Here is a 27,202-nt window from a genome sequence, read left to right as displayed (position 1 = left end):
TTGTACGTGACTGACATAGTAGAAAAATTTAATACATTTCATCACGGCTCATTTTCCTAGTTGACACTGGCGCTGACATGTCTATCATACCTACATCAATGGCTCCCCCCGCCTTTTCACTGACGAAGTCACTTCTATGAGCTGTCAACACATCAACGTTACAAACCTCAGGCTCTGTCAAAGTTACGGTGCACCTATCTCCTTCTCTGTGTGTTCCACGGACTTTCTACATTGCTGACATTGATGAACAAATTCTTGGTATGGATTTTTTTTCCATTACAAACTCTCTCTGAACATAGTTCAGGCCTCAATGCTACACTATCCCTCTAACACTCAGATACTGTGCTCCTGCACTAATGTTCCACATTCTATTTCTCTCGCAGCATGTGAGTTGGTATGCAAGCGCTCCGGCCTCACGGGTGACATTGTGATCTGCGTCACTAACATACTGTCAGAATATGACTCAGTGGCACAACTCCGCCTGGAAAATGACGAGATGAAATGATGAATAGCACACATTTACAATGAGCTCATCGCAGCTCATACCTCACTGCTGAAACTGCAGTCCACAGTCCAGCCACCTAATCATGTTTCTCCAGCAGACACCAGCTCGGACACTCATCAGGTTATTCCAAAAACATTAATTGAGTGTGATGATTCGCATCCAGAAGACTCCGCATACCCAAAGCGCTCACCACATTCACTGCCATATGTGTCAGACAGTGCTTCTAATAACAGTCACACGCACAATACAACCATGCTCACCATGCAGGCAGCTGCCCCACTTGTTGATAAACACTCCCCTCTCTTGCGCACCAGCCACAAGACTTGGTGGTCATCGCTGTCCCACACGCGACACCAATGCCGCTCTCACCCACGCCGGGTACCAAGTGCAAGGTTGACAGTAGACAGTCACTGTGCATTCCTGTCCACTCCGTGCTGTGCGTGCAGCCACCCTCTCCAAACAATCGCACACTGTGCTCACGTATTAGACATGTGACTTTCATGCTGCCTTTTCCCTCTCGCACTAACAGCTACACCTCATCGCACCCCACCGCCCAAAAACTTCGCATCAGGACATTGAGCAGTCTCGTGTGTAGTTCTCAGTTTCTTCCGTCACTGATGGAATGACACACAAGATAGTTACCACTGCCGGCCCTCCTATTAGGCACAAGGTTAGATGCCTAACCCTATTAAGTTGTGCACAGCCCGGCAGCAAATTAACAACTTTTGGAGGCAGGTATCCTGCAACCGTCAGACAGCAATTGGTTTTCACCGATCCACCTCGTCCTCAAACATGACGGCTCTTTCCGAATGTGCAGTGACTACAGACGTTTAAATGCTTGTACTGTCATGGACAGTCACCCCGTGCCTAACGTTAATTGATTACAGTCAAATGTTATTGGGCGCTACAATCTTCAGTTTTATTGACTGTAAACGTGCCTACCACCAGATTCCTGCAGCGCCAGATGACATCCATAAAACATCTATTATCACGCTGTTTGGTTTGTTCCAATACAAGTTCATGCCATTCGGCCTAAAAAATGTGGCGCAAATGTGACAGCATTTCATTGACTCCATCTTACGACAGTTCGAGTTCTGCTGCACACATCTGGACGACACACTCATTTTCAGTAAGTCAGCTGAGGAACATGAAAATCATTTATCCATGGTCCTCCAGACCTTGAACTCCAATGGCATCGAGATCAACAAAGAAAAATTCCAGTTGCGTCAGCCTTCCGTCACTTTCTTAGGTTACACCGTCTCCACCAACAGAATACAGCCTCCCAAATATCGTGTGCACGCCATCACTTCACTGCCACCCACGGCTACTTACAAAGAACTCCAATGTTTCCTGGGCACAATAAATTACTACCATCATCAGCCGCCTTCCACTGCCACCGTGCAGGCCCCACTGACAGACTCACTGTTGGGTAAACAGACTTCAGGACTCAACCCCGTTTGCTGGACTGCGCCTACGCTGGGGGCTTTCAATGCGTTAAAGACTTCTTTAGCTCACGTTGTGACACTCACCCACCCTGACCACTCGATCAAGTTGTTCATCACTACGGATGCCAGTGACATCACAGTGGGAGTGGTACTACATCAACACAAGGCAGACACAGTTTCCCCTCTACATTTCTTCTCTAAGAAACTAACAACGGCTCAGAGGAAATATTCCACTTTCGACAGAGAAAATCCTTGCAGTCATCAAACACTTCCGCACCAGCATGGAGAGTCGCTCGGTCTTCATCCTCACGGATCACAAACCACTCACAGACACTTTCTGCAACCCTCCCCCGACCCCCAAGGACCCACCACCTTGGATTTTCCGTCACTTTGATCTAGTCTCCCAGTTCACAACCGACGTTCACTACATCGAAGGCACGGAAAACATCGCTGCAGATTTTTTGTCACAGATCAATACTATTGACGCATCATTGAGTTATCCAACCTGGCCGCCCTACAAGCCTCCAACGAGGAATCTCAAGCTCTCCTCACGGGCCCTCAAACATCCCTTGTGTTTACTAAATCTACATTCCCCAGCATTGTGGACAGGGTGTGGTGCGACTCTTCTACCAGTACCTGAGCCCGTTCTTCCCCCCCCCCCCCCCTCCACGCCACGCCACCCCACCCTACCCCACCCCACCCCCACCCCCACCCCCACCCCCTCCCCCCCGCCTGCGCTGGCAGGCCTTTGATACTTTGCATTGCATAACCTCGCTCACCCTGGCGTCTGTGCCACTACTCTGCTCTTCTCTGAGTGTTTCATTTGGAAAAATATAAAATGAGACTGTCAGACCTGGGCACACAGCTGCATCCCCTGCCAATGCTACAAAATCGGCCACCATACCACCCCACCACTGGGCAAGTTCGACATCCCTCCAGGATGATTTTGTCATGTACATATCGGTCCTCTTCCAACGTCGGAGGGCCACAGATACATTCTATCCACAATTGACCACATGTCCCACTGGGTAGAGGCAGTCTTCCCTGTTCACCTTTTTATGTAACGTCTGTGGCGTAAAGAAAATTCACACCACAGCGTACCACCCACAAAGCAACAGGTTAGTGGAACGGTGGCACTGCACTCTAAAAACGGCACTCAGGTGCCACGACTCCCTCTGGTCCGAAGCACTTCCATGAGTACTGTTTGGCCTCCATTCAACTTTCAAGCCTGATTTACAGGGAACTATCTCAGAATTCGTTTTCGGGGAGAACCCCATCCAACCATGGGAATTCATTCAGCCTCAAGTACCTGAAGACTTCTCTCCCCCTCCCCAGATTTTGTAAGTTGCACACGCACCCTCGTCAAACATGCACGCCTGCACCCACCTATCAGCCACAGCCACTACATGCCAACTGCTCTCAACACTTGCTCCCATCTAATGCTGAGAGACGATTCGGTCCGACAACCTCTACAACCATCTTATCTCAGCCCCTTTAAAGTCCTCCGGCAGGGCGATACAACTTTTGACATCATCATCAAAGACAGTCCACAAACTGTTTCGTTACACTGACTCAAACCAGCATTCGTGGACCCCGACATCCCTCTGCTGGCTCAGGCTGATTCTCCTAACGACTCTCCCGCCAGTCTCCCTCCCGATGTGGAGTCTGACAATGTTTCTCCTCGGGCCACCATGCCGTTTTATTCATCTGATGCCTCCCCGCCACCTTTCGCGTTTCTCAGACATGTCACTCTCCACCCCGTGTGCGGGTTTCGCTGCAACCTCATCAACTATGGAGACACTGTCTTCCATAGTCACCCTGCTCTGCAACATACTCCCACACCACATGGACAACATTTCAATCATCATTCTCGATGATCGAGTTCTCATTCTGCTCCCAGACACCATAGCCCCACCACCCAACGACCAGTTAAACGTCAGTCTTGTGCATAGCTTCACCCTCCCTCATGAGTGCAGGCAGGCAAAAATTTGCACCTTCATCTCGTCGGACAGCTCAATTAGCATCCAGGCTTGCCACATCTACACCCCACCATCCGCTGTTCGACCCGTTTGCTCGTGGGCTGGCCACTGCATCATCCATCCATTCTGACTCAATGACTTTGAGGTGGACCTGCCTCCCGTTGCCCCACCTCCACACCCTGCCCCGGTCGGGGTGGAGGTCCCGGTTGTGCATCTACCAGCTGGTACGACCACCAACAGCATCGATGCCCACATGGTCTTCCCTCAAGACTCATGTGCGGTACTCCATACTGCAGGGGAAGAGGGGGGGGGGGGGGGGGGGGGCTGTGTGGCGTCGATAGGTCATATAGACCATGTTGTTGTTGTTGTTGTTGTTGTTGTGGTCTTCAGTCCTGAGACTGGTTTGATGCAGCTCTCCATGCTACTCTATCCTGTGCAAGCTCCTTCATCTCCCAGTACCTACTGCAACCTACATCCTTCTGAATCTGCTTAGTTTATTCATCTCTTGGTCTCCCTCTACGATTTTTACCCTCCACGCTGCCCTCCAATACTAAATTGGTGATCACTTGATGCCTCAGAACATGTCCTACCAACCGATCCCTTCTTCTGGTCAAGTTGTGCCACAAACTTCTCTTCTCCCCAATCCTATTCAATACTTCCTCATTAGTTATGTGATCTACCCATCTAATCTTCAGCATTCTTCTGTAGCACCACATTTCGAAAGCTTCTATTCTCTTCTTGTCCAAACTGGTTATCGTCCATGTTTCACTTCCATACATGGCTACACTCCATACAAATACTTTCAGAAACAACTTCCTGACACTTAAATCTATACTCGATGTTAACAAATTTCTCTTCTTCAGAAACGCTTTCCTTGCCATTGCCAGTCTACATTTTATATCCTCTCTACTTCAACCATCATCAGTTATTTTGCTCCCCAAATAGCAAAACTCCTCTACTACTTTAAGTGTCTCATTTCCTAATCTAATTCCCTCAGCATCACCCGACTTAATTCGACTACATTCCATTATCCTCATTTTGCTTTTGTTGATGTTCATCTTATATCCTCCTTTCAAGACACTGTCCATTCCATTCAACTGCTCTTCCAAGTCCTTTGCTGTCTCTGACAGAATTACAATGTCATCGGCGAACCTCAAAGTTTTTATTTCTTCTCCATGGATTTTAATACCTACTCTGAATTTTTCTTTTGTTTCCTTTACTGCTTGCTCAATATACAGATTGAATAAAATCGGGGAGAGGCTACAACCCTGTCTTACTCCCTTCCCAACCACTGCTTCCCTTTCATGTCCCTCGACTCTTATAACTGGCATCTGGTTTCTGTACAAATTGTAAATAGCCTTTCGCTCCCTGTATTTTATCCCTGCCACCTTTATAATTTGAAAGAGAGTATTCCAGTCAACATTGTCAAAAGCTTTCTCTAAGTCCACAAATGCTAGAAACGTAGGTTTGCCTTTCCTTAATCTTTCTTCTAACATAAGTCGTAAGGTCAGTATTGCCTCACGTGTTCCAGTGTTTCTATGGAATCCAAACTGATCTTCCCCGAGGTCGGCTTCTACTAGTTTTTCCATTCGTCTGTAAAGAATTCGTGTTAGTATTTTGCAGCTGTGGCTTATTAAACTGATTTTTCGGTAATTTTCACATCTGTCAACACCTGGTTTCTTTGGGATTGGAATTATTATATTCTTCTTGAAGTCTGAGGGTATTTCGCCTGTTTCATACATCTTGCTCACCAGATGGTAGATTTTTGACAGGACTGGCTCTCCCAAGGCCGTCAGTAGTTCCAATGGAATGTTGTCTACTCCGGGGGCCTTGTTCCGACTCAGGTCTTTCAGTGCTCTGTCAAACTCTTCACGCAGTATCATATCTCCCATTTCATCTTCATCTGCATCCTCTCCCATTTCCATAATATTGTCCTCAAGTACATCGCCCTTGTATAGTCCCTCTATATACTCCTTCCACCTTTCTGCTTTCCCTTCTTTGCTTAGAACTGGGTTTCCATCTGAGCTCTTGATGTTCATACAAGTGGTTCTCTTATCTCCAAAGGTCTCTTTAATTTTCCTGTAGGCGGTATCTATCTTACCCCAGTGAGATAAGCCTCTACATCCTTACATTTGTCCTCTAGCCATCCCTGCTTAGCCATTTTGCACTTCCTGTCGATCTCATTTTTGAGACGTTTGTATTCCTTTTTGCCTGCTTCACTCACAGCATTTTTATATTTTCTCCTTTCATCAATTAAATTCAATATTTCTTCTGTTACCCAAGGATTTCTACTAGCCCACGTCTTTTTACCTGCTTGATCCTCCGCTGCCTTCACTACTTCATCCCTCAAAGCTACCCATTCTTCTTCTACTGTATTTCTTTCGCCCATTCCTGTCAATTGTTCCCTTATGCTCTCCCTGAATCTTTGTACAACCTCTGGTTCTTTCAGTTTATCCAGGTCCCATCTCCTTAAATTCCCACCTTTTTGCAGTTTCTTCAGTTTTAATCTACAGGTCATAACCAATAGATTGTGGTCAGAGTCCACATCTGCCCCTGGAAATGTCTTACAATTTAAAACTTGGTTCCTAAATCTCTGTCTTACCATTATATAATCTATCTGATCCCTTTTAGTATCTCCAGGGTTGTTCCATGTATACAACCTTCTTTCATGATTCTTAAACCAAGTGTTAGCTATGATTATGTTGTGCTCTGTGCAAAATTCTACCAGGAGGCTTCCTCTTTCATTTCTTAGTCCCAATCCATATTCACCTACTACGTTTCCTTCTCTCCTTTTTCCTACACTCGAATTCCAGTCACCCACGACTATTGAATTTTCGTCTCCCTTCACTATCTGAATAATTTCTTTTATTTCATCATACAGTTCTTCAATTTCTTCATCATCTGCAGAGCTAGTTGGCATATAAACTTGTACTACCATAGACCATAGACAATATTAATCTCTGGGACTCAGGTTGCTCAACCGAGCCGCCATGTTAATTCAGTCTGTTCTTATACCTTGTACTATGTGCACGTGTATGATAATTGTCGAAATATATGTATGTGCATATATTAGTCAGGACAGTTTATTCTGTATACCACTATTCATATCCTGTTCCCATACACTCATTAAAAAATTAACCATCAGATCACTGTTTACCAGTGCCAACATTATTATTTTTAGCCTATGGAAATTTGGGATTGCAGCCAGATGATCTTATCACAATATTTAGGCTGGCAACCATTCAGCCATCTTCACAAGTGAGTTGTTTACACTGGAGACTGCTAATGCATGTCAATAAGTTGATGTCAAAATTTCTTGTGGAGGTGCATGCGCATGGGTTACCACAGTGTGAGCACCTTGTGTCAAGTTTAGCATCAAATATTGTTCTATCTATGGTGCACAGGCACCTGCATAAAAATGATACTGCAATATGAACTCTGTGAGAATGCAAACCAATAAAGTTAAAATTTCAAATGTCAAATTAATAATCTTGCAATCTCCAGTGTAAAATACTCATCTGAAGGCGGCAGAATTGTTGTCAACCAAAATATCATGGCAACCTGTTGATATCATCTAGCTGCAATCCTGAAGCTTCATGAAATGCTCATTACACTGGAGAAACTTTAAGAATCACATTATTTATTTGGTTTATATAGAGTCTTTGAAAGAGAAAAAACCAGTGAAGCTTCTGCAGAAAAAGTAACTGAGGTAATCTGAACACTAACTTTGCTTACTCTGTTAATTCAGAGTGAACTGAATAAGTTGTTAATGACTTCAGTGTGGGTATGTTGTGGATTATTCAAATAAAGCAGCTCCATTAAGGATCACCTGCAATACAACTCCAAGTGTTATGAAGCAACTCAAATTCAATACTTCGACGGACTGCTGAAATTAATACATCACACCAAGATGGTGTTTTGAGAATGAGTATGTAGCACCACGAATTCAAGGAGCAGACTGCAAGTGGATCAAAATGCTATTACAGTTTGAAGATAATATTCATGTCACAAAACATTCAACAAGGGAAAAATTAAGAGCCTCTGATGCTACATGTCCTACAACATTGTATGTAGTGGAAATCTGGAGTACAATTGAGGAAGAGAGACACGAAATGATAATATTCAAGCAGAAGACAGTCAAAAAGATATGGAGGCTAATTAAGAGAGAATAAAGATACAGAATATGAAGCAACATAAAAATCGATGTAACAATCTGATTTTGTAAGGACCCATAGGAATACAGCAATCAGTCGCAATGCCATTGGTTTTTTATTATTCTTGCATATCCATATTTCGGCTATAAATAGCCGTCTTCAGTGCATTTGGGTGAGTTATAATCCAATGAACTCCCAGCAGTACATTTCACCATATGACTTTACTAGTCAAGTGGCGACTTGTGTTGTTGGAAGTTTGTTGGATTATAACTCACTCAAATACAATGAAGATGGCTATTTATAGCTGAAATCTGGATATGCAAGAATAATAAAAAAAGCAATGGTATTGCAACTGATTGCTGCATTCCTATCCTCCCTTATAATAATATATAGTTGCTTAGTACAGCGGTTTTATATGGAATCAGAGTTAATCTGATATTGCTCAGAAGCTGAGAGGAAACTAGGTGAGATGTCTTTATAAAAATATATAGTTGGTTAGTACAGCAGTTTTATATGGAATCAGAGTTAATCTGATATTGCTCAGAAGCTGAGAGGAAACTAGGTGAGATGTCTACTGCACAAAGCAAAAATGGGAGAGGATAGATAGAAGAGCAATAGGTAAGGAAACCCAGTTGGTTGAAGAACCACTGGATGACTAAGACTGAGATAGATTGATGAAATAAGAACGATCTGAGAGACCTAAGAATGAACAACATAATGCAATGAGAAGCAGTAGACACATGTGCACATGTGTCTGCACACACCCACGCACGCACGCACACACACACACACACACACACACACACACACACACACACATACACACACAAGACAATAAGATGGATGTTGCTAGCGATGCCAGTGCTTGTCATTGATCACTGAAAAACAGTCATTTATAGATGCGTGTTACTACTGTTTCCAATGGAAGTTACACCTCCTGCAGGTAAGTGTTAGCTATTCCACCTGTCTGTTAACTGAACAAATGATCTGTGTCTGATCATTACAGGAATTTATTGCTGTAAGTGAAACATATGTACAGCTGCACTCAATTTAAGAAATGCAGGTTGGAAAGCAGAGCTATCTCCCACTCATTAAAAAAGCAAACAATAAATAAACGACTCTCAGATGCACACACTAAAGATTATTATAATTATTGTTAGCAATTTGAAAAATTAATTCACTTTAAACTCACCAGATAATTTGTTGGGAGGTTGAACACAATTCTGTTGTCTATTCCTTTAGGCACAAACAATGGCTCTGCAATGCGATCAAACATAAGAAGAATGTTCCAAGGATTACTGAATGATATGGAACTCGACTGTGTTTGTGTGAGGTTCAGCCGACCTCTACCTGGTATGTTCAAGCCCAGCGATAAAGTCTGTGTTTGAGACAACTGCTGTGTCTGAAAGAAAACAACAAATATTGTGAATATCTAGTACCTTTAATAGAAAGTGGTAAGGCAGCTGCGATATGGGGAATTCTGCTTCACAACTTAGAATGACCTATAAAGGACTTTTTTCATATAACCCAATTGAGGCAATGAATAATTATATCACATTATTTAGTCACACATTTTTAACCTAATTTTTGCATGTCACAAAAATTTCATACAAAATATATTACATTCTATTATTTGGGGTTTATTCACAACTTTAGTGACCAAAGTGTGCAGTTGTAACATCCACCTACAAAAATTACAATAGGAGAAGAAACTCCAGTTACACACCCATTTCACTTTTCAATATTTCCAATGATTACTGAGAAAGAAGCTTGGCATCACATATTATTCTCTGCTGAATAACCATTTATGATATCACAAATGAAGTTCTGACAGAGATGACCTGAAAGTTAAGCCTCCATCTTTCATAGGCACACAGTTCCAAGTGGACCAATTGAGTTTGTGTCTGAACTTAACTGAAAGTTTAGGGCTGCCAAAATCGCTCTTTTAATTTTCCAAAATACCCAGTTTCAAGTGACAATTTTACAGTTTTAATTTGTCTGGAAATTTAATTATGATTATCTTCAACATAGCATAGCTCTTTATTTTTTACTCCAATCTTTTGCCCTGAATATATCTCCCTTTCTTTTTCTTGCAGATACAAAACTACACATATAGATGTGTCGAAGCTAACAATCACTTGTAAATAATATGGAAGAAGCTAGTATATATGTGTGTGTGTGTGTGTGTGTGTGTGTGTGTGTGTGTGTGTGTGTGTAATTGAGAGACAAAAGAAAGTGATTGCCTTGTGGTATACCAAACACTATGCTGTTAAGGAAGTGGCACATTTCACAAATGTATTGTTACATACTGGACAACATGTTTACGAACAATGGCAGCTATCTTGATCTACAAGGAATAGATATTATATTTCCAGCCAAAAGACAACCACAATAGACAAGTGCTATAAATTTCTTCACTGTCCTATGGCTACAAATGCATTGCTATGGGGGATGAATGGCTGCACGATATTAATGCTTGCCTTTCTCAGCCTACCACATTATGAACACTCCACTGGAATAGCATCACAAAGTTATTAGTAACATAGCTACCTCAAATAAACTGCTGCTCATTCCTGCCAACAAAATTGCTCTGTGACGTCGAGAAAAGGCACACCACCAATGGGTTACTGGAGGGCTCAAAACATATTATCTGATTAGATAAAAATGTTTCTGCAGGCACATGGAAGGTGGCAAGATAAAAATTTTTCTCTAGATACATGAAAGATATGTTGCTCCATATTCATTACAGGAGGCAAAAACCAATCCAGGACTGTCAAGAAGAGGTAGTATAAATTGGAGGAGACTTTCTTGTGTCTCTGACAGGGGTAGCTTCTGAGGTAGTGCTGCTGTGCCGTGGCACCACTTGTATAAAAAAAAGAAAGAAAGAGAAATCTATAAGAATTGCATGTAGAACACTATTTTGGAGTATGTATTTTCTGATTTGAAAAGGCGTGTTTTGCTGCGCACGCTCTCACGGTGGTTTTCTGAAGCTTGAAGCCAACTGCAGATTGGCACCGTCTGCTCTCATAAGCACTGTGTGAAAGGCTCGGCCATCGGTTTCTACACACTTCTTATGGCGGCGAATGAAGCCACAGCTGATCTGGCTCAGAGCTTTACGTTCCTTCCACCAGAGAGCAGTACAGTGTAGAACTACAGAAGCATGATCTGCCATCTAGCAATTATGTTAGAACACATCGGGATGCAAACTTCTCGTAGCCCAGTTCTATAATCTTTCTGCGAGTTCATGCTAGAGCAGTTTCTGGCACACTTCCATTTTCTTCACTGATTCTAGAGGATGAGCTTTATGACACATTCAACAAGACTGTTAAAAGTTTTGAAACTGCTACTAATGATGACATTAGAAGCTGAATGATGCTTTTCAATGCTCAAGAGAAGTAAAATATTTCTGTGAAACACCTTGAAAAAAGAACGACTGAGTGCCTTATGGGTGTTATCCTGTGAAAAGTTATTCAAGTGTAAAAGAGAAGATTTCAATTTGAGAGTGACAGATTTATTTTCCAACAAGGAATGGATTTCCAATACCACTCCTACTAAACACTTTGAAGCTGTCTCCCCAAAGTCATGGAGTTGCTACTTTTGGTGGTAGAGTGCCTTTAGATTTAAATATCAGCAATTTGATTATATTTGCTTCTCAAAATCCAGATTACAGGTTTGAATAATTTATACTTGCTCTATTATTTCCAGTAATGGCACACGTCTTGTAGTGGACACTTTTCTGGCAGTAAACCAAATGAGGAGTTCTAGCTGTCGAGGGGAGAAGAGCGGATAGGAGGACAAGCCACACTTCCCTCTCATGAGGATGGCAGCCTACGCCCATGTTCTGTGCTCCTGCAAAGGCAGAACCAATGTAATAATGGACATATCAATTGCTGATTCCTTCTGGTGTTGTGAGATTCGTATTCAAACCCTGTGTGTGTGTGTGTGTGTGTGTGTGTGTGTGTGTGTGTGTGTGTGAATTCCTAAGGGACGGAACTGCTGAGGTCATCGGTCCCTAGAGTTATATACTACTTAAACTAAGTTATGCTAAGAACAACACACATGCACACACGCACGCACGCACGCGCGCACACACTCACACACACACACACACACACACACACACACACACACACACACACACACCTATGCCTGAGGGAGGACTCAAACCTCCAGCGGGAGGGGGCATGCGATCCGTGCCATGGCACCTCAAACCACGTGGCTTCGAGCACTGTGACAGAGCAAGATTGCTGTCTGCACTAATTTTAAAATAAGAAAAGGAAACAACCAGCAAGCACAACTCAAAGCAAAGTGGAGCACATAAATTATTCGGTAACGGGTAGAGCGCAATTGTTAGTTGAGATTTGCAGTGTCGTTAACGTGGTAGTTCAGGCCCGATCTCCACTGGTATATTAAGCAACCATACATCAAAACACCCCCAACTTACATCTGCCACATACAATTGACCGCACATACCCTGTGAGCAGTGAAGAATTGTGCTGCTGATATGTGTGCGCACACATGCATATGTGTGTACGAGAGAGATTTTCGGAGTTAGTGTTATGTTTTATACCTCATGAAGACATGGGAAGCAACCTCACGCTCTCTCTTTCTCTCTCTCTTATACAAACACTTCCTATCATGTTCTTCAGGAATATATCAAACTCTCACTGTGCTTAAGAAGGGCGCTGTTGTAATAAATGTTTATTTCTGTATACGTTATATATGAATTACTGACGAAATGCCGTAATACGTTTGACGCTACCAAACTAAGTTCTTTTTGACACTGCCAATGGAATGCCTCAGCGGCTGCCACTGGTTTCTGACATCAGTTAAATTAGGCAAAAAAGGATTCCTTGGTTGAGGGAACACCAACAGGGCTGCCATGTTCCCTGAATGATCATGTTCTTAAGGAGTGCCGTAACACTACCAATATGGATATCCAAGGTAACAGGTCTCAAACCCCAGACTGTTGGTAAGGGTAAAGAACAGTTGAGGGCAGTTAGATGTCTGCTTTAGCCTTAAAAGCACCAGATTTGACGCTATTCAAAATATCTGGAGCCATTTGCAACAATATGCAACAATTAGGGACGGCATCTACGTCAGTGGTAGTCAACATGGTCCCTACCAGCCACTAGTGGATGTTCCAGGTTTCTTGGTGGCACTCATTTAAAAACATTTTGATTAAGAGTTCCATAAAATTTTGAAATAAAGTATTTGTAAATTGATTATTATTACATACTTTAACTCACTGTAACTCTGCTTTACAAATTTTATGAAGTAAAGTTACTTCCCTACTTTATAAATCACCATTACTGTGGAAGAGGTGATTGGTTAGGAAATATTGCTACTAACAAAGATCCAGAAGTGGATGGTCAGTAAAAAAGATTGAGTACTCCTGATCTATGCAGTCGTGTGTTGTAGCAGGTATCTAATATGTATATGTCATCCCAAATGGAGATAAATATAGAAAAGAGCTCAATGCAAAGAGAAGTGATGGTACATGGTATGAAGTTATGAAAGTGATAGAAGAGTTGAAGTTAGATTACTGACCTATAGCAACCATACACTAAGGCATTAAACATCCCCAGTGTGTATATAACTGGTCAGACAAGATGCTATCACAGCAATAACAATATTTAACAAGGCTACTGAAGTGACAAAAATATCACAGTATTGTTAAAACATCAGAAACTCCAGTAGGAAAATTGATAATATTAGGAAAATGATAGAGTGCTACTCACCATAAATATGGCATACTGAGTTGATGACAGGAACAATGAAAAGACTACAATAATGCTGAAAGCAGAAGAAATGAATTAAAATTCATGCCACGGCCAGGATTCGAACCGAGGTCGTCTTGTTTACTAGGCAAAAATGCTGACCATTACACCACCAAAGCACTATGGTCAACAGTCCTGCACTAACTACCCAAGCCGAATGCCCTCCCCAAGACAAATTTCAATTCATTTTTTCAGCTTATTTTCCACCTGAATTGTCACTATTGCCAGGGCTCTCCAGCATTGGAATAGCACCCCAGTGTTGGAGGTAATGGGGAAGTCCTGTACCATGTCCAATGCTGGAGTGCTATTACAATGCTGGAGAGCCCTGGCAATAGTGACAATTTAGGGGGGAAATAAGCTGAAGGTATGAGTTGTGAAGTTTGTGTTCAGGAGGGCAATCATCTTGGGTAGTTTGTGCAGCACTGTTGACTTCTGTGCTGTGGTGGTGTAGTGGTCAGGATTTCTGCCTAGTAAGCAAGAAGCTCTAGGTTCGAATCCTGACCATGGCATGAATTTTAATTCGTTTCTTCAGCTTCCAGCATTATTGTAGATAAAGACGCAACTTAAAATGTCACAAGGAAAATTTAATTATAAGATCAAAATGAAAAAAACTGTTACACATTTAGCTTTTGGCCAAAGCCTTCTTCAGAAAAGAAAGCACATACACACAAACAAGCACACCTCATACACACATAACCACTATCTTTGGCAACTCAGATCGAAATGCAACTGTCGTGTTGAGTGGAAATCTGGAGGTTGGCAGGGAATGGGGAGGGATAACAGGCTGGGGGGGAGGGGGGAAGAGTAAGAGTGAGGGGACATGAATAGGGAGAAGATGATACGATAGAGGGAGCAGAAGCCGTTGGATGAAGTGTTTGGGGACGGTAGGTTACCTGGATAAATTCAGGAGCAGAGACTGTGTTGAACTCCCATCTGTGCATTTCAGAGGGAAGGATCCACATGGTCTGAGTTGTGAAGCAGGCACTGAAATCAAGCTTGTTATGCTCAGCCGCATATTGTGCCACAGGGTGGTGGCTTATCACACTCCTGCTCAAAGTTTGGCGGTGGCCGTTCGTCCTGGTGGACAGCTGATTGGTAGTCATCTCAGTATAAAAAGCTGTGCACTGATTGCAGCAGAGCTGGTAATGTCATGGCTGCTTTCACATGTGGCCCTGTCCCTGATAGGACAGGATAAATCTGTGACAGGACTGGAATAGGAAGTGCTGCGTGGGTGGGTTGAGCAGGTTTTGCACCTGGGCCTTAGGATTAGGAGTGGTATAGGTTTGGACTAGGGTGTTGTGGAGGTTGAGTGGGAGACGAAAACCATTTAGCAAGGGTGGCAAGGATCTTGGGTAGGTTGTACCTCCTTTCAGGGCATGATGATAGTTAATCAAAGCCCTGACAAAGGATTTGGTTTTGCTGATCCAGTCTCGGGTGGTACTGGGTGATGTGGGGGACACTCTTTTGTAGCTGGTTCTTGGAGTGGTGGGCCCTGTTTGTTGAAGCTCTCCCACGGCCTCCACAGGCAGGTACTACCACCAGATCTAGTCCACAGACAGATCTCCTGTGCCTTTTCCCACACACCTCCAATCCACCACTACCCCTAAAGAACCTCTGCCTACCACCCCTACACCCATTTACTCATATTCATCACATTCACTTTTTTTTTTTTTTTTTTTTTTTTTTTTTTTTTTTTTTTTTTTTTAAAAAAATCTGAGTACAATGTAATATAAAGTTTGATCATATATAACTTCTTTGCATGTATTTCAGTATGCTTAACCAATTTTATCAGTTTTGAGACCTTACCTCACATCTGTAGAACTTGCGTAGTACAATTTGTTTCAGTCACTGAAACTGTGGGTTTAGGGATTCATACTCATATCTTTAGAGTCTTTAAATATTCATAGTGACATTACATAATATTTCATATTTTGTATCCATATCAAATTTATGTTTAATAAACAAGAAATCCACGATGGAATGTAACAATATTATAAAAATGATAGTAGCTATTCACCATGTAGCAGAGATGCTGAGTCGCAGATAGGCACGACAAAAAGACTGTCACAAATTAGCTTTTGGCCAGTAAGGCCTTCATCAAAAACAGATGACAGACCCCCCCACACACACACACACAAATGCAACTCCCACACAGAAGACTGCAGTCTCTGGTAAGTGGAGCCACATTGTGAGCAGCAGCACCAGTGCTTGATGTGAATAGCAACTGGGTGGGGGTAAGGAGGAGGCTGGGCTTGCAGGTTAGCTTGTAGATCATAAGACTGGTTTCATAGGTATCCCGGCCTTTGATGGGATAGATTATGTTTGTGACTGGACAGGAGTAGGTGGTGGTGGGAGGATGTATGGGACAGGTCTTGCATCTAGGTCTGTTACAGGGCTAAGAGCCATGAGGTACGGGGTAAGGAGCAGGAGTTGTGTAGGGATGGACGAATATATTGTGTAGGTTCGGAGGACAGTGGAATACCACTGTGGGAGGGGTGGGACGGATAGTGGGCAGGACATTTCTCATTTCAGGGTGCAATAAGAAATAGTCGAAACCCTGGCAGAGAATGTAATTCAGTTGCTCCAGTCGTGGGTCGTACTGAGTTACAAGGGTAATGCTCCTCTGTTGCTGGACGGTGAGACTGGGAAGTGGTGAGAGACTGGAAAGATATGGCACAGGAGATTTGTTCTTGTATGAGGTTGGGAAGATAATTATGATCTGTGAAGGCTTCAGTGAGACCCTTGATGTATTTCGAGAGGGACTGCATTTATTTCTGCTGATGTAAGGTTAGTTGCTGAGGGATTTAGGGACTGATTGTGAAGCAAGGTTTGAGGTTAAGAAATTCTGGAAATTTAACAGAGGGTGATTTGGGGGCAGTGAGGGTGCATCACATTTGGATGAAGGAGTGAACTGAGTTACACAGGGTTAAAAATTGGTCTTAAGAACTGCAGTCCACTATCTAAAAACTGATCCGGATCTTATAATCCTACCTGAGGACAAAGGCAACACCACTGTTGTTTTGAACTGCAAGGATTACCTGGCAAAAGGACTTTGCCAGTTGTCAGATATATCTACAAACCTTTCCACAATAATCCCATTCCGGAAATCCAGCAAGATCTCTAGTCACTCCTCAAATCCTTAGGCCTACCCCAGAACCTTCCCCCAGACTCCATCTCTCTGCTCACCCCTACCACTCCCCACACTCCTACTTCTACATGCATCCTAAAGTCCATAAACCCAACAACCCAGGATGCCCCATTGTGGCCAGTTACTGTGCCACCACTGAGAGAATCTCTGCCCTTGTAGACCAACACCTTCAACCTATTACCCAGAACGTACCCTCCTATATAAAAGATGCCAACCACTTCTTCCACTGACTCTCCACAGTTCCTGCCCTTTACCACATGGTGCCCTGCTTGTCACTAAGATGCCACCTCCCTTTACATAAACATCCCTAATGCCCATGGCCTTACCACTATTGAACACTACATTTCACAACTCCCAATGGACTCCAAACCAACAACCTCCTTCCTAGTCACCATGACCAACTATATCCTCACCCACAATTACTTCTCCTTTGAAGGCATTACCAACAAACAAATTCGGGGTACAGCTATGGGCACCTGCATGGCACCATCCTATGCCAACCTATTCATGAGCCATCTAGATGAACCCTTCCTAAACACCCAGAATCCCAAACCCCTCACCTGGTTCAGATTCATTGATGGCCTCATCATCACATGCATCACAGGTGGGGACACCCTATCCACACTCCCCCAGAACCTCAAAACCTTTCCCCCATTCACTTCACCTGGTCCTACTTAACCAAACATGCCACCTTACTCAATGTTGACCTCCCACTCAAAGATGGCTACATCACTACCTCTGTCCATATCAAACCCACCAACCACCAGCAATATCTCCACTTCGACAGCTGTCACCCATTCCATACCAAGATGTCTCCTCCATACAGCCTGCCCACCCATGACCTTCACATCTGTAGTGACGAGTGGTCCTCACTGATGCCATCACAGATTGTTATTACACTCCCGACCTTGTACAAAAACAGATTTCCCATGCCTTATCTCTCCAGTCACCCATCACCTCCCATATTCCCACTATCTGGCCACAGAATACGAGGGCGGTTTGAAAAGTGCTCAGAATGGAATAGAACAAAAGTACTTACATCACTGGAACTTTTTTTTATTTTTCAATATAGTCTCCTTGTTGATTAATGCACTTGGTCCAATGATGTTCAAGTGCCTTCATCCCACTTCAAAAATGGGTTTACTCCAGGCTTGCAAAATAGTTATCAACTTCGGCTAACACTTCTTCATTTGAAGTGAATCTACGCCCACAAAGAAAAATTTTCAGGTCTGGAAAGAGGTGTAAGTCTGGCAGAGCCATATCAGGTGAATAAGGTGGGTGTGGCAACAATTCATACCTTAGTTTGTGTAATTTTGCCATGGCGATGGCACATGTGTGTGGGTGTGCATTGTCTTGATGGAAGATGACATTCTTTCTTGCTAAATCTGGCCTTTTTCACGTATCTTTATTTGCAAATTGTCCAGGAGGTTAGCATAGTATTCTCCAGTAATTGTTTGCCCAGTAGGGAGATAATCTACAAATATAATCCCCTTCATATCTCAGAACACTGATGCCATGACCCATCCCGCTGAAGGAATTGTCTTTGCTTTCTTTTGTGGTGGAGAATCAGCACATTTACACTGCTTTGGCTGTTGTTTTGTCTCTGGGGTATAATAGTGCACCCAAGTTACATCTGTGGTCACAAGCCTGTGCAAAAAATCTTGTTCGTTTCTCCTAAAACGGGCTACACACTGTTCCGATATATCCATTCTCATGCGTTTTTGATCCAGCATCAAGAGTCACGGCACCCAACTCACAGATTTATCATTTCTAATTCTTTAGTTAAAATGTGATGTACCCTTTCAGATGACATCTGGCAAGCGTAAGCAATTTCAAGCACTTTCAATCAGCAATCCTCCATGACCATTTTGTGCACTTTAGCAATGATTTCTGGAGTAGTGACACACCTTGGCCAACCACTGCACGGATCATCATCTAAGCTCTCCCAGCCAAATTTAAATTCATTTGTTCTCTTGGAAACAGTTGAATATGAAGGAGCAGAGTCCCCCAGTGTATTCTGGAGATCAGCATGAATGTTCTTTACTTTCATACCTTCCTTTATGAAGTACTTAATCACTGCTCGAATCTCGATTTTTTTCCATCTTCGCAAATCACTAACATGGGAACAACAATAGAGACCTGTTGCTGCCACAGTTCTCTTCCAAGAGCACTGATGTGGCAAGTGTTTACAGGCAACAGTCCAATGAATTATCACGTGAACGACTCATTGCGCTAGCGCTGATTCTTCGTGGTGATTCCGAGAACTTTTCCAACCACCTTTGTAGCATTTCCCTCATGAATCAGCACCACCCAAGACTGGAACAACAGAGTCACATTCACTGCCACTAAACTAATTCTGCTCGTGCCCTGAAGTGAGAAATGTCCTACCCGCTATTCTTGCCTCCTCTCCCAGAGTGGTATCCCAGCACCCACCGAACCTACACAGTATCCTTGTCCATCCCTACACAACATCTGCTCCCAAACCCTTGCCTCATGGCTCATGCCCCTGTAACATATCATGCAAGATCTGTCTCATGCATCCTTCCACCACAACCAACTGCTCCAGACCAGTCACAAAATATCACCTATCCCATCAAAAGCAGGGCTAACTGTCAAACCAGTCATGTGATCTCCAAGGTAAGCTGCAACCACTGTACTGTATTCTATGTGGGCATGTCAACCAACAAGCTGTCTGTCCACAGGAATGGCCACCAACAAACTGTGGCCAAGGAACAAGTGGACCACCCTGTCGCTGAGCACACTGCCAAACATGACATCCTTCATTTCAACAACTGGTTCACAGCTTGTGCCATATGGATCCTTCCCACCAACTTTTCTGAATTGTGCAGATGGGAACTTTCCCTGCAATATATCCTTCATTCCCATAATCCTGTGGCCTCAACCTTCGTTAGTCATTGTCCACCTCCATCCAGCCCCTTCCCTGTTCCCATTCCAGTACTACACAGTCCTCATTCCACAGTCACACCCAGTCTTTTTACTTCTCTCCTTTTCCACCAAACCCCCCCCCCCCCCCGCCCCTCCTCCCTTGACCACCGTCTAACCTCCCGATTGCACATAGCTGCCCTACCATCTCTCCACCTAGTCCCTGTGCACGCCCCAGCAGCACTTCACTGTCCACCTCCCCTACCCTACTATCCCTCCCGCTCCCCGCCCCAGACTCCTCCTTACACCCAGCCTGCTGCCACTCCCATCACGCACTGGTGCTGCTCGCAGTGTGGCTCCAGTTTCCAGAGACTGCAGTCATGTGTGTGTGAGCTACAATCATTCTATTTTTGACGAAGGTCTTACTGGCTGAAAGCTGATTTGTGACAGTATTTTTGTTGTGCCTATCAGTGACTCAACACATCCTCACTACATGGTGAGTAGCAACTTTCCTTTTCATAATATTGTGAAAGTTATATCTGTGACGTTGGTTCAATAAGTAAAGTAGTAAGAGCTCTCATGGGTGTATCCCGATGCAAATTGAATTCTATCTCTAAACAGAAGAGAAGATCAAAGTGTAGATGATGGTAGATCTGCTGTTGTACTTTGAAATACAGTTTCAATAAGGAGTCTTTAATTTATGTCAGGTTGGTGATTGAAGTACAAAGTGTAATAAGGTCTTTGGACTGAAAGCTACAATTCAGCGACAGTTAGTGAATTAGTGGATGTGTAAAGAGAAAGTGTAATGTTATTAGAACAGGTGTAGTTTTCATGTTATGAATTCGATAAAGACAGAACAGAAATGGAAGACAAGTAAAAGTCAGGGTGGCCTTAACACATCCGTACCAGGTGACACAGTGAGCCCTGTCAAAAGGTTGATTCATGCAGATTATTCATGAACACAACATCTCCATTGATAGTATAGCAGATATGTAGCACAACAAACTGAACTAATGGAAAGCATTTCTTGATGAGTACCGCAGTATCTCTCAGATGACAATGACATCACATATATGTGGTTTTCTAACCAGCACGTATGTCGTATCAGGCACAGGGTGTTCCATGCATTCTACCTTTACATACTTGCTCCACAACCTTTACATACTTGCTCCACAAGCCACCATATAGTGCATGGGAGATGTTATATTGTACCACTACTATTCATTCCCTACACTGTTCCATTCATAAATGTAAAGGGAGAAAAATGACTGTCTATACAGGGTGAAAAGTATTTAAACCAACAAACTCTAGGAGGTTGTAGGGGACATCAAAACAAATATTTTTCCCTGATGTCATTTTTTCCTATGAGGAGTATTTAAACCGGTAGAGGAAGATTTCTCTGGCGGCAAATTAATTAAATCAACAAACACTTTTCCATTTTTTTATGACCAAGAGACAACACATTAACACAACTCAATTTCAATTACAGTAGATTTTCAAAAATGCCTCCACGGACACGTAAACAAAGGTTACACCATCAGATCATGTTCTGTCTGACACGGGCAAAAACCCCAGGAGTATCCTGAATTGTTCCTGCTGCTGCTACTATCCAGGCAACCAGATCCTCTTCTGATGCAACAGGAGTTGCGTAAACAAGGTTGCGCATCTCTCCCCACACAAAAAAGTCCAGAGGGGACATATCTGGGGAACGAGCAGGCTATGGTACAGGACCACCTCTGCAAATCCATATTTCTGGGAACCGTCGGTCCAGGAATCGATGCACACGACGACTGAAATGTGCCAGCGCCCCGTCATGTTGGAACCACATGCATTGTTTTGTAGGAAGCGGCACATCTTCAAACAATTCTGGCAATGTTCTAGTAAGAAATTTGTAATAGTGGTTGCCATTTAATGGCCTAGGTAGCAGATATGGCCCAATTAAACAGTCCCCAACAACATTGACCCACACATTAATGAAGAACTGCACTTGATGAGCGCCAGTAACTGTAGCATGTGGGTTATCCTCACTCCAAACATGCGAATTGTGTGTGCTGAAGACTCCATCAAGCCCAAACGTTGCTTCATCGGTAAACAACACAGAGGATGGAAATGTAGGATGCATTTCACACTGTTCTAGGTACCGCTGCGGAAACTGCTCTGGGTGGATAATCAACTGGTTTCATGCTGTGGACACGCTGTAAGTGAAAGGGATGTAACAATTGCTCTCGGAGGACTGTTCTTACATTTGTCTGATTCGTCCCCATGTTACGTGTAATTGCATGAGTACTGATTGAAGGATCCCGCTCCACATGCTGCAAGACAGCTTCCTCGAATTGCAGCGTTCTTACCGTGCGACGGCGTCCCTGTCCAGGTAATTTGCTAAATGACCCAGTCTCACGCAGACGTTGGTGCACAGCAGCAAAGGTTGTATGATGCGGGATATGGCGATTTGGCTATTGTCATTGATAAACCTGCTGTGCGGCACGTCCATTGTGGTGCACTATGTGGTACGCACCAACCACATCAGTGTAGTCACTCCAGGTGTATCGCTCCATTAGTAAACAGAGACAATGCCCTACTACACTGGTGGACAGCAGTTGCCTACAACTGAAGATCGAAATATGGCCTCTAACAACTGACGAGCATAATACGGCCTCCACCGGTTTAAATAATCCTCATAGGAAAAAATGACTTAGGGAAAAATATTTGTTTTGATGTCCCCTACAACCTCCCAAAGTTTGTCGGTTTAAATACTTTTCATCCTGTATATGCTGTACAAGCCCTAATTTCTCTTATCTTCTCTTCATGGTCCTTATGCAAAATGGCAAAATATATGTTGGTGACAGAAGAATAATTCTGCAGTGATCCTCAAATGCCTGTTCTCTAAATTTTCTCAATAGTATGTTGTGAAACAAATGCTGTTTTCCCACCACAGATCCCATTTGAGATCAGGAGGCAAATGTGTAATACTCGCTCGTTGCTTGCATCTGTTGATAACATATTTAGCAGCATGCTTCTGAATTGCTCTGGTGGGAATCCCAAACACTTCAACAGTATTCAAGAATGGGTTACAACCCACAAGAGGGGTCACTGGTCTTCACCACTTCCGCCAGCTGCATGTACGAATTGCGGATGGCAGCAGAACCCAGGCAATAGGCAATATTCGTGATGATGTAAACCACAACTTGCAGACAACTGCACCCTGCACTCTTGATAGCTGCAGGCAGGGCATCCTCCACATTTAAGATGAGCCCCCCCCCCCCCCCCCGCAGATACAGCGAGCACACACTGGACTTCTTTCCAGTCTTGGGTACTATTTCCCTAAGAAGCTCCATAATATGCCATTGGAGCTCCTAATAACTAACAAGTCCCTTCCATGTGTGCCTGCTTGCATACTCCTGCAGGAGTGGCCACTTTTTCACTCACAGAGTGGATGTGTGAGGGCAGATGGTCAGTCCCCACATTGACTCTCTGCTTCTAGTGCCACGAACATGTTACAACATGCCACTCATTCTGTGGTTAGTGAGGTTTCCAGACATCAGGCATGCTGTTAGGTGCCTTGGCAATAGAAACTGAGGGTGAAATGTGCGAAACAGTGTCTCACACAAAATGCAAGTTTTTTCACCATAGCTACACTCCGAGGCAGCAGCATGAAGACAGCTGACCATTGCCAACAACATGTTACTCCTGTCTAACTGTAACATCTAAAACAATCACTGGTTGTTCAAAACAAACAAAAGCAGAGCTACAGACAGAGGAAATCTACACCACAGGCATGCTGTAAGGGGCCTCAGCAGCTCAGCCCGTGGGTGAAAAGTGTGACACCTGAGGTGTGCTACGCAACATATCAGTTTCTTTGTCACCACTAGAACCTGAAGCAGCTGCCTGCGGATGGCTGATCACAGCCAACAACATATTTAGTTGTTTGTGAGCTGTGGCCAGCTCCTCCTGTGTCAATATGCACACACTATCCGTTCACTGCTAAAATTTGAATGAAGACAATAGGTACAAAGAAAGATTAAAAATTATCTCTCTTTTCTTTTAGATAAGGATTTTCCACGTCAGTTTTATTAAAGATAAATTCAAGCTACTTGAAAACAGTGAATCTGTTACTGGTTCTAGTTAATTATATGCTGACAGACAAAGAATTTACTTTCTTAGTGATTCACAAGTTGAGGCTAGCACCTGACTGAGCTGTCTAAAACAATCACTGGGTGTTCAAAATAAATGGCAGCAGTGCTACAGACAAGGTAAATCTACACTTCACAATATCATCACAAGGATAAGCATGGGTGCATCATGTGACACTTAAGATGAAGAAAGCACCAATTGTGATGGAGAAGCTGCTTGTCTACCTCCCAAAAAAGTTGAAAGCAATGGTATCCATGAAGGCAGTTGTGGTCATAATCTTTTGAGATATGCAAGGTGTGCTGCTAGTTGGTTAGAAGGTGACTTGGAGGAAAAGACGGGCACTGCTATTGAAATCTGTTGTGTTATTGTGCAACAATAGTCGGCCACATAAGGCGTCATCTGTGCATGATTTGGTCCAGCTTTTCCGATGGACTGTATTAGGACACCCTCCTAGCTCAGATTTCACACCGAGTGATTTTCATGTTTTTTTTTGGCCCATTAGCATCAGAACTGCGGAATTGATCAAATCTGACATTTTGAACTTTTGTCCACCTATATCAAAGATATTTTTTATAATACTTTGAAATTTTATGACTTTTATTTCTTTGCAACAAAGATTATATTGCAAAAATTATAGACCTGAATTTTTATTTCCCCATTGTGTTGCCAGATCTTAGGTGGTGGTCAATTTAACTGCTATGTCATGTGAGAATACTGCAAATACTCACTTGCATTGCACATGCTTGTGACATGATGTTACATTGTATGCTAAACCTCCTCAGCTGATCATTGCTTCCTACTATACCAAATGTGTATGTTAGTGTGCAAGCAGTGAGACAGATATTGAAAATGATCTGGAAAGTGTCCGCTAAGGATGTAATGGAATATTTACGAGGTGCATTCAAGTTCTAAGGCCTCCGATTTTTTTTCTCCGGACTGGAAAGAGATAGAAACATGCGCATTGTTTTAAAATGAGGTCACGTTCATTGTCAATACGTCCCAGAGATGGCAGCACCGTACAGCAGATGGAATTTTACCGCCAGCGGCGAGAATGAGAACTGTTTTAAATACTTAAAATGGCAACGTTTTCCTTACTTGAACAGCATGCAATCATTCGTTTTCTGAATTTGCGTGGTGTGAAACCAATTCAAATTCATTGACAGTTGAAGGAGACATGTGGTGATGAAGTTATGGATGTGTCGAAAGTGTGTTCGTGGGTGCGACAGTTTAATGAAGGCAGAACGTTGTGTGACAACAAACTGAAACAACCTCGAGCTCGCACAAGCCAGTCTGACGACATGATCGAGAAAGTGGAGAGAATTGTTTTGGGGGATCGCCGAATGACTGTTGAACAGATCGCCTCCAGAGTTGACATTTGTGTGGGTTCTGTGCACACAATCCTGCATGACGACCTGAAAATGCAAAAAGTGACATTCAGGTGGGTGCCACGAATGCTGACGGACGACCACATGGCTGCCCATGTGGCATGTTGCCAAGCAATGTTGACGTGCAACGACAGCATGAATGGGACTTTCTTTTCGTCGGTTGTGACAATGGATGAGTCATGGATGCCATTTTTCAATCCAGAAACAAAGCGCCAGTCAGCTCAATGGAAGCACACAGATTCACCGCCACCAAAAAAATTTCGGGTAACCGCCAGTGCTGAAAAAATGATGGTGTCCATGTTCTGGGACAGCGAGGGTGTAATCCTTACCCATTGCATTCCAAAGGGCACTATGGTAACAGGTGCATCCTACGAAAATGTTTTGAAGAACAAATTCCTTCCTGCACTGCAACAAAAACGTCCGGAAAGGGCTGCGCGTGTGCTGTTTCACCAAGACAACGCACCCGCACATCGAGCTAACGTTACGCAACAGCTTCTTTGTGATAACAACTTTGAAGTGATTCCTCATGCTCCCTACTCGCCTGAACTGGCTCCTAGTGACTTTTGGCTTTTTCCAACAATGAAAGACACTCTCCGTGGCCGCACATTCACCTGCCGTGCTGCTATTGCCTCAGCGATTTTCCAGTGGTCAAAACAGTCTCCTAAAGAAGCCTTTGCCGCTGCCATGGAATCATGGCGTCAGCATTGTGAAAAATGTGTATGTCTGCAGGGCGATTACATCAAGAAGTAACGCCAGTTTCATCGATTTCGGGTGAGTAGTTAATTAGAAAAAAAATCGGAGGCCTTAGAACTTGAATGCACCTCGTAGAACACATGCACTTAAGTTCAAGAGCAAGAGTTCAAAGACAGATAAACTGAAAGACAAGTAGAAATGAGTAGTGATTATTATATTTCAGATAGCACTGAACCAAGTGTAAGCAGTAGTCACGTGTCCACACAAGTTGCATCAGCAGTAGGGTAAACACATCAAACCCAGCATATTATTCAGAGAGGGATGACATTTGATGCTACAAAGGAGGAGGATATAATGCTAAAAGATACAATATTGTGCACTGAGACAAGAAACCACAGTCAACTGCAGATGACCATTCTTTCACGAACAGTGTCAAGAGACAAATTTAGAGATATTACAAAATTAATATGCTTTGATATCAGGGAACAAGGATCAATAACACTTAAAACACACAAGTTTGCTACAGTGTTAAAAATAAGGAATCACTTCACTGAAAACTGTTCCCTGCTTTACAGTCTGGCTAAAAACCTTGCAACTAATAAACAGCTCTTTCCCATTAATGCCACATGTCAGTTTTCACAATTAAAGGCTAGTAGGCTGCAAAAATTTGGCATAAAAAAGAAAAGGATGTAGACACCAAATATCTGTTCAACAGATTTCTGTACCTGGGAAAGCATGCACATTGACTAGAGATTCAAATCTTTCCTGAATATATCATCATGAAGCTTACTGCGCTATTCCCTAGTAGCAGAAGGAATGTAATAAAAGATAATTTGTTCACATCTTTGCACTGGTAAAAATACTGGAGATGATGGGGATAATCATAATGAATACAGAGTTTCAAAGAGAAACATTATGAATAAAAAAAGGCTACTATATGTAAGTAATGTGATAAAGCATGGAAGGACAACTTTGTAGGGACTGATAACCTTAGCAGTTAAGTCCCATAAGATTTCACACACATTTGAACACATTTTTTGACAACTTTGTTCATTTATGAAGGCGAGAAATATTAAAATGTTCTCATTTTCAGAACATT

At 43.1% G+C, this 27,202-nt stretch overlaps 1 protein-coding gene across 1 annotated transcript in view; it reads right to left on the bottom strand.

The window, feature by feature from the left end:
- The window catches only part of LOC124545236 (phenoloxidase 2-like), a 261,009-nt gene that overhangs the window by 220,413 nt on the left and 13,394 nt on the right, over positions 1–27,202 (bottom strand). Inside the window, exon 2 of the mRNA XM_047124106.1 lies at positions 9,276–9,485. Within this exon, the coding sequence (XP_046980062.1) occupies positions 9,276–9,359 (84 nt within the window). The 5' untranslated portion in view covers positions 9,360–9,485. The remainder of the gene's footprint in view (positions 1–9,275; positions 9,486–27,202) is intronic.

The sequence above is a fragment of the Schistocerca americana genome, chromosome 8 (assembly GCF_021461395.2).
Source record: "Schistocerca americana isolate TAMUIC-IGC-003095 chromosome 8, iqSchAmer2.1, whole genome shotgun sequence".
In the NCBI taxonomy this organism is placed as follows: Eukaryota; Metazoa; Arthropoda; class Insecta; order Orthoptera; family Acrididae; genus Schistocerca; species Schistocerca americana.
Note: the sequence above shows the minus strand (reverse complement) of the source record. Positions and strands in the feature narration are given on the sequence as shown.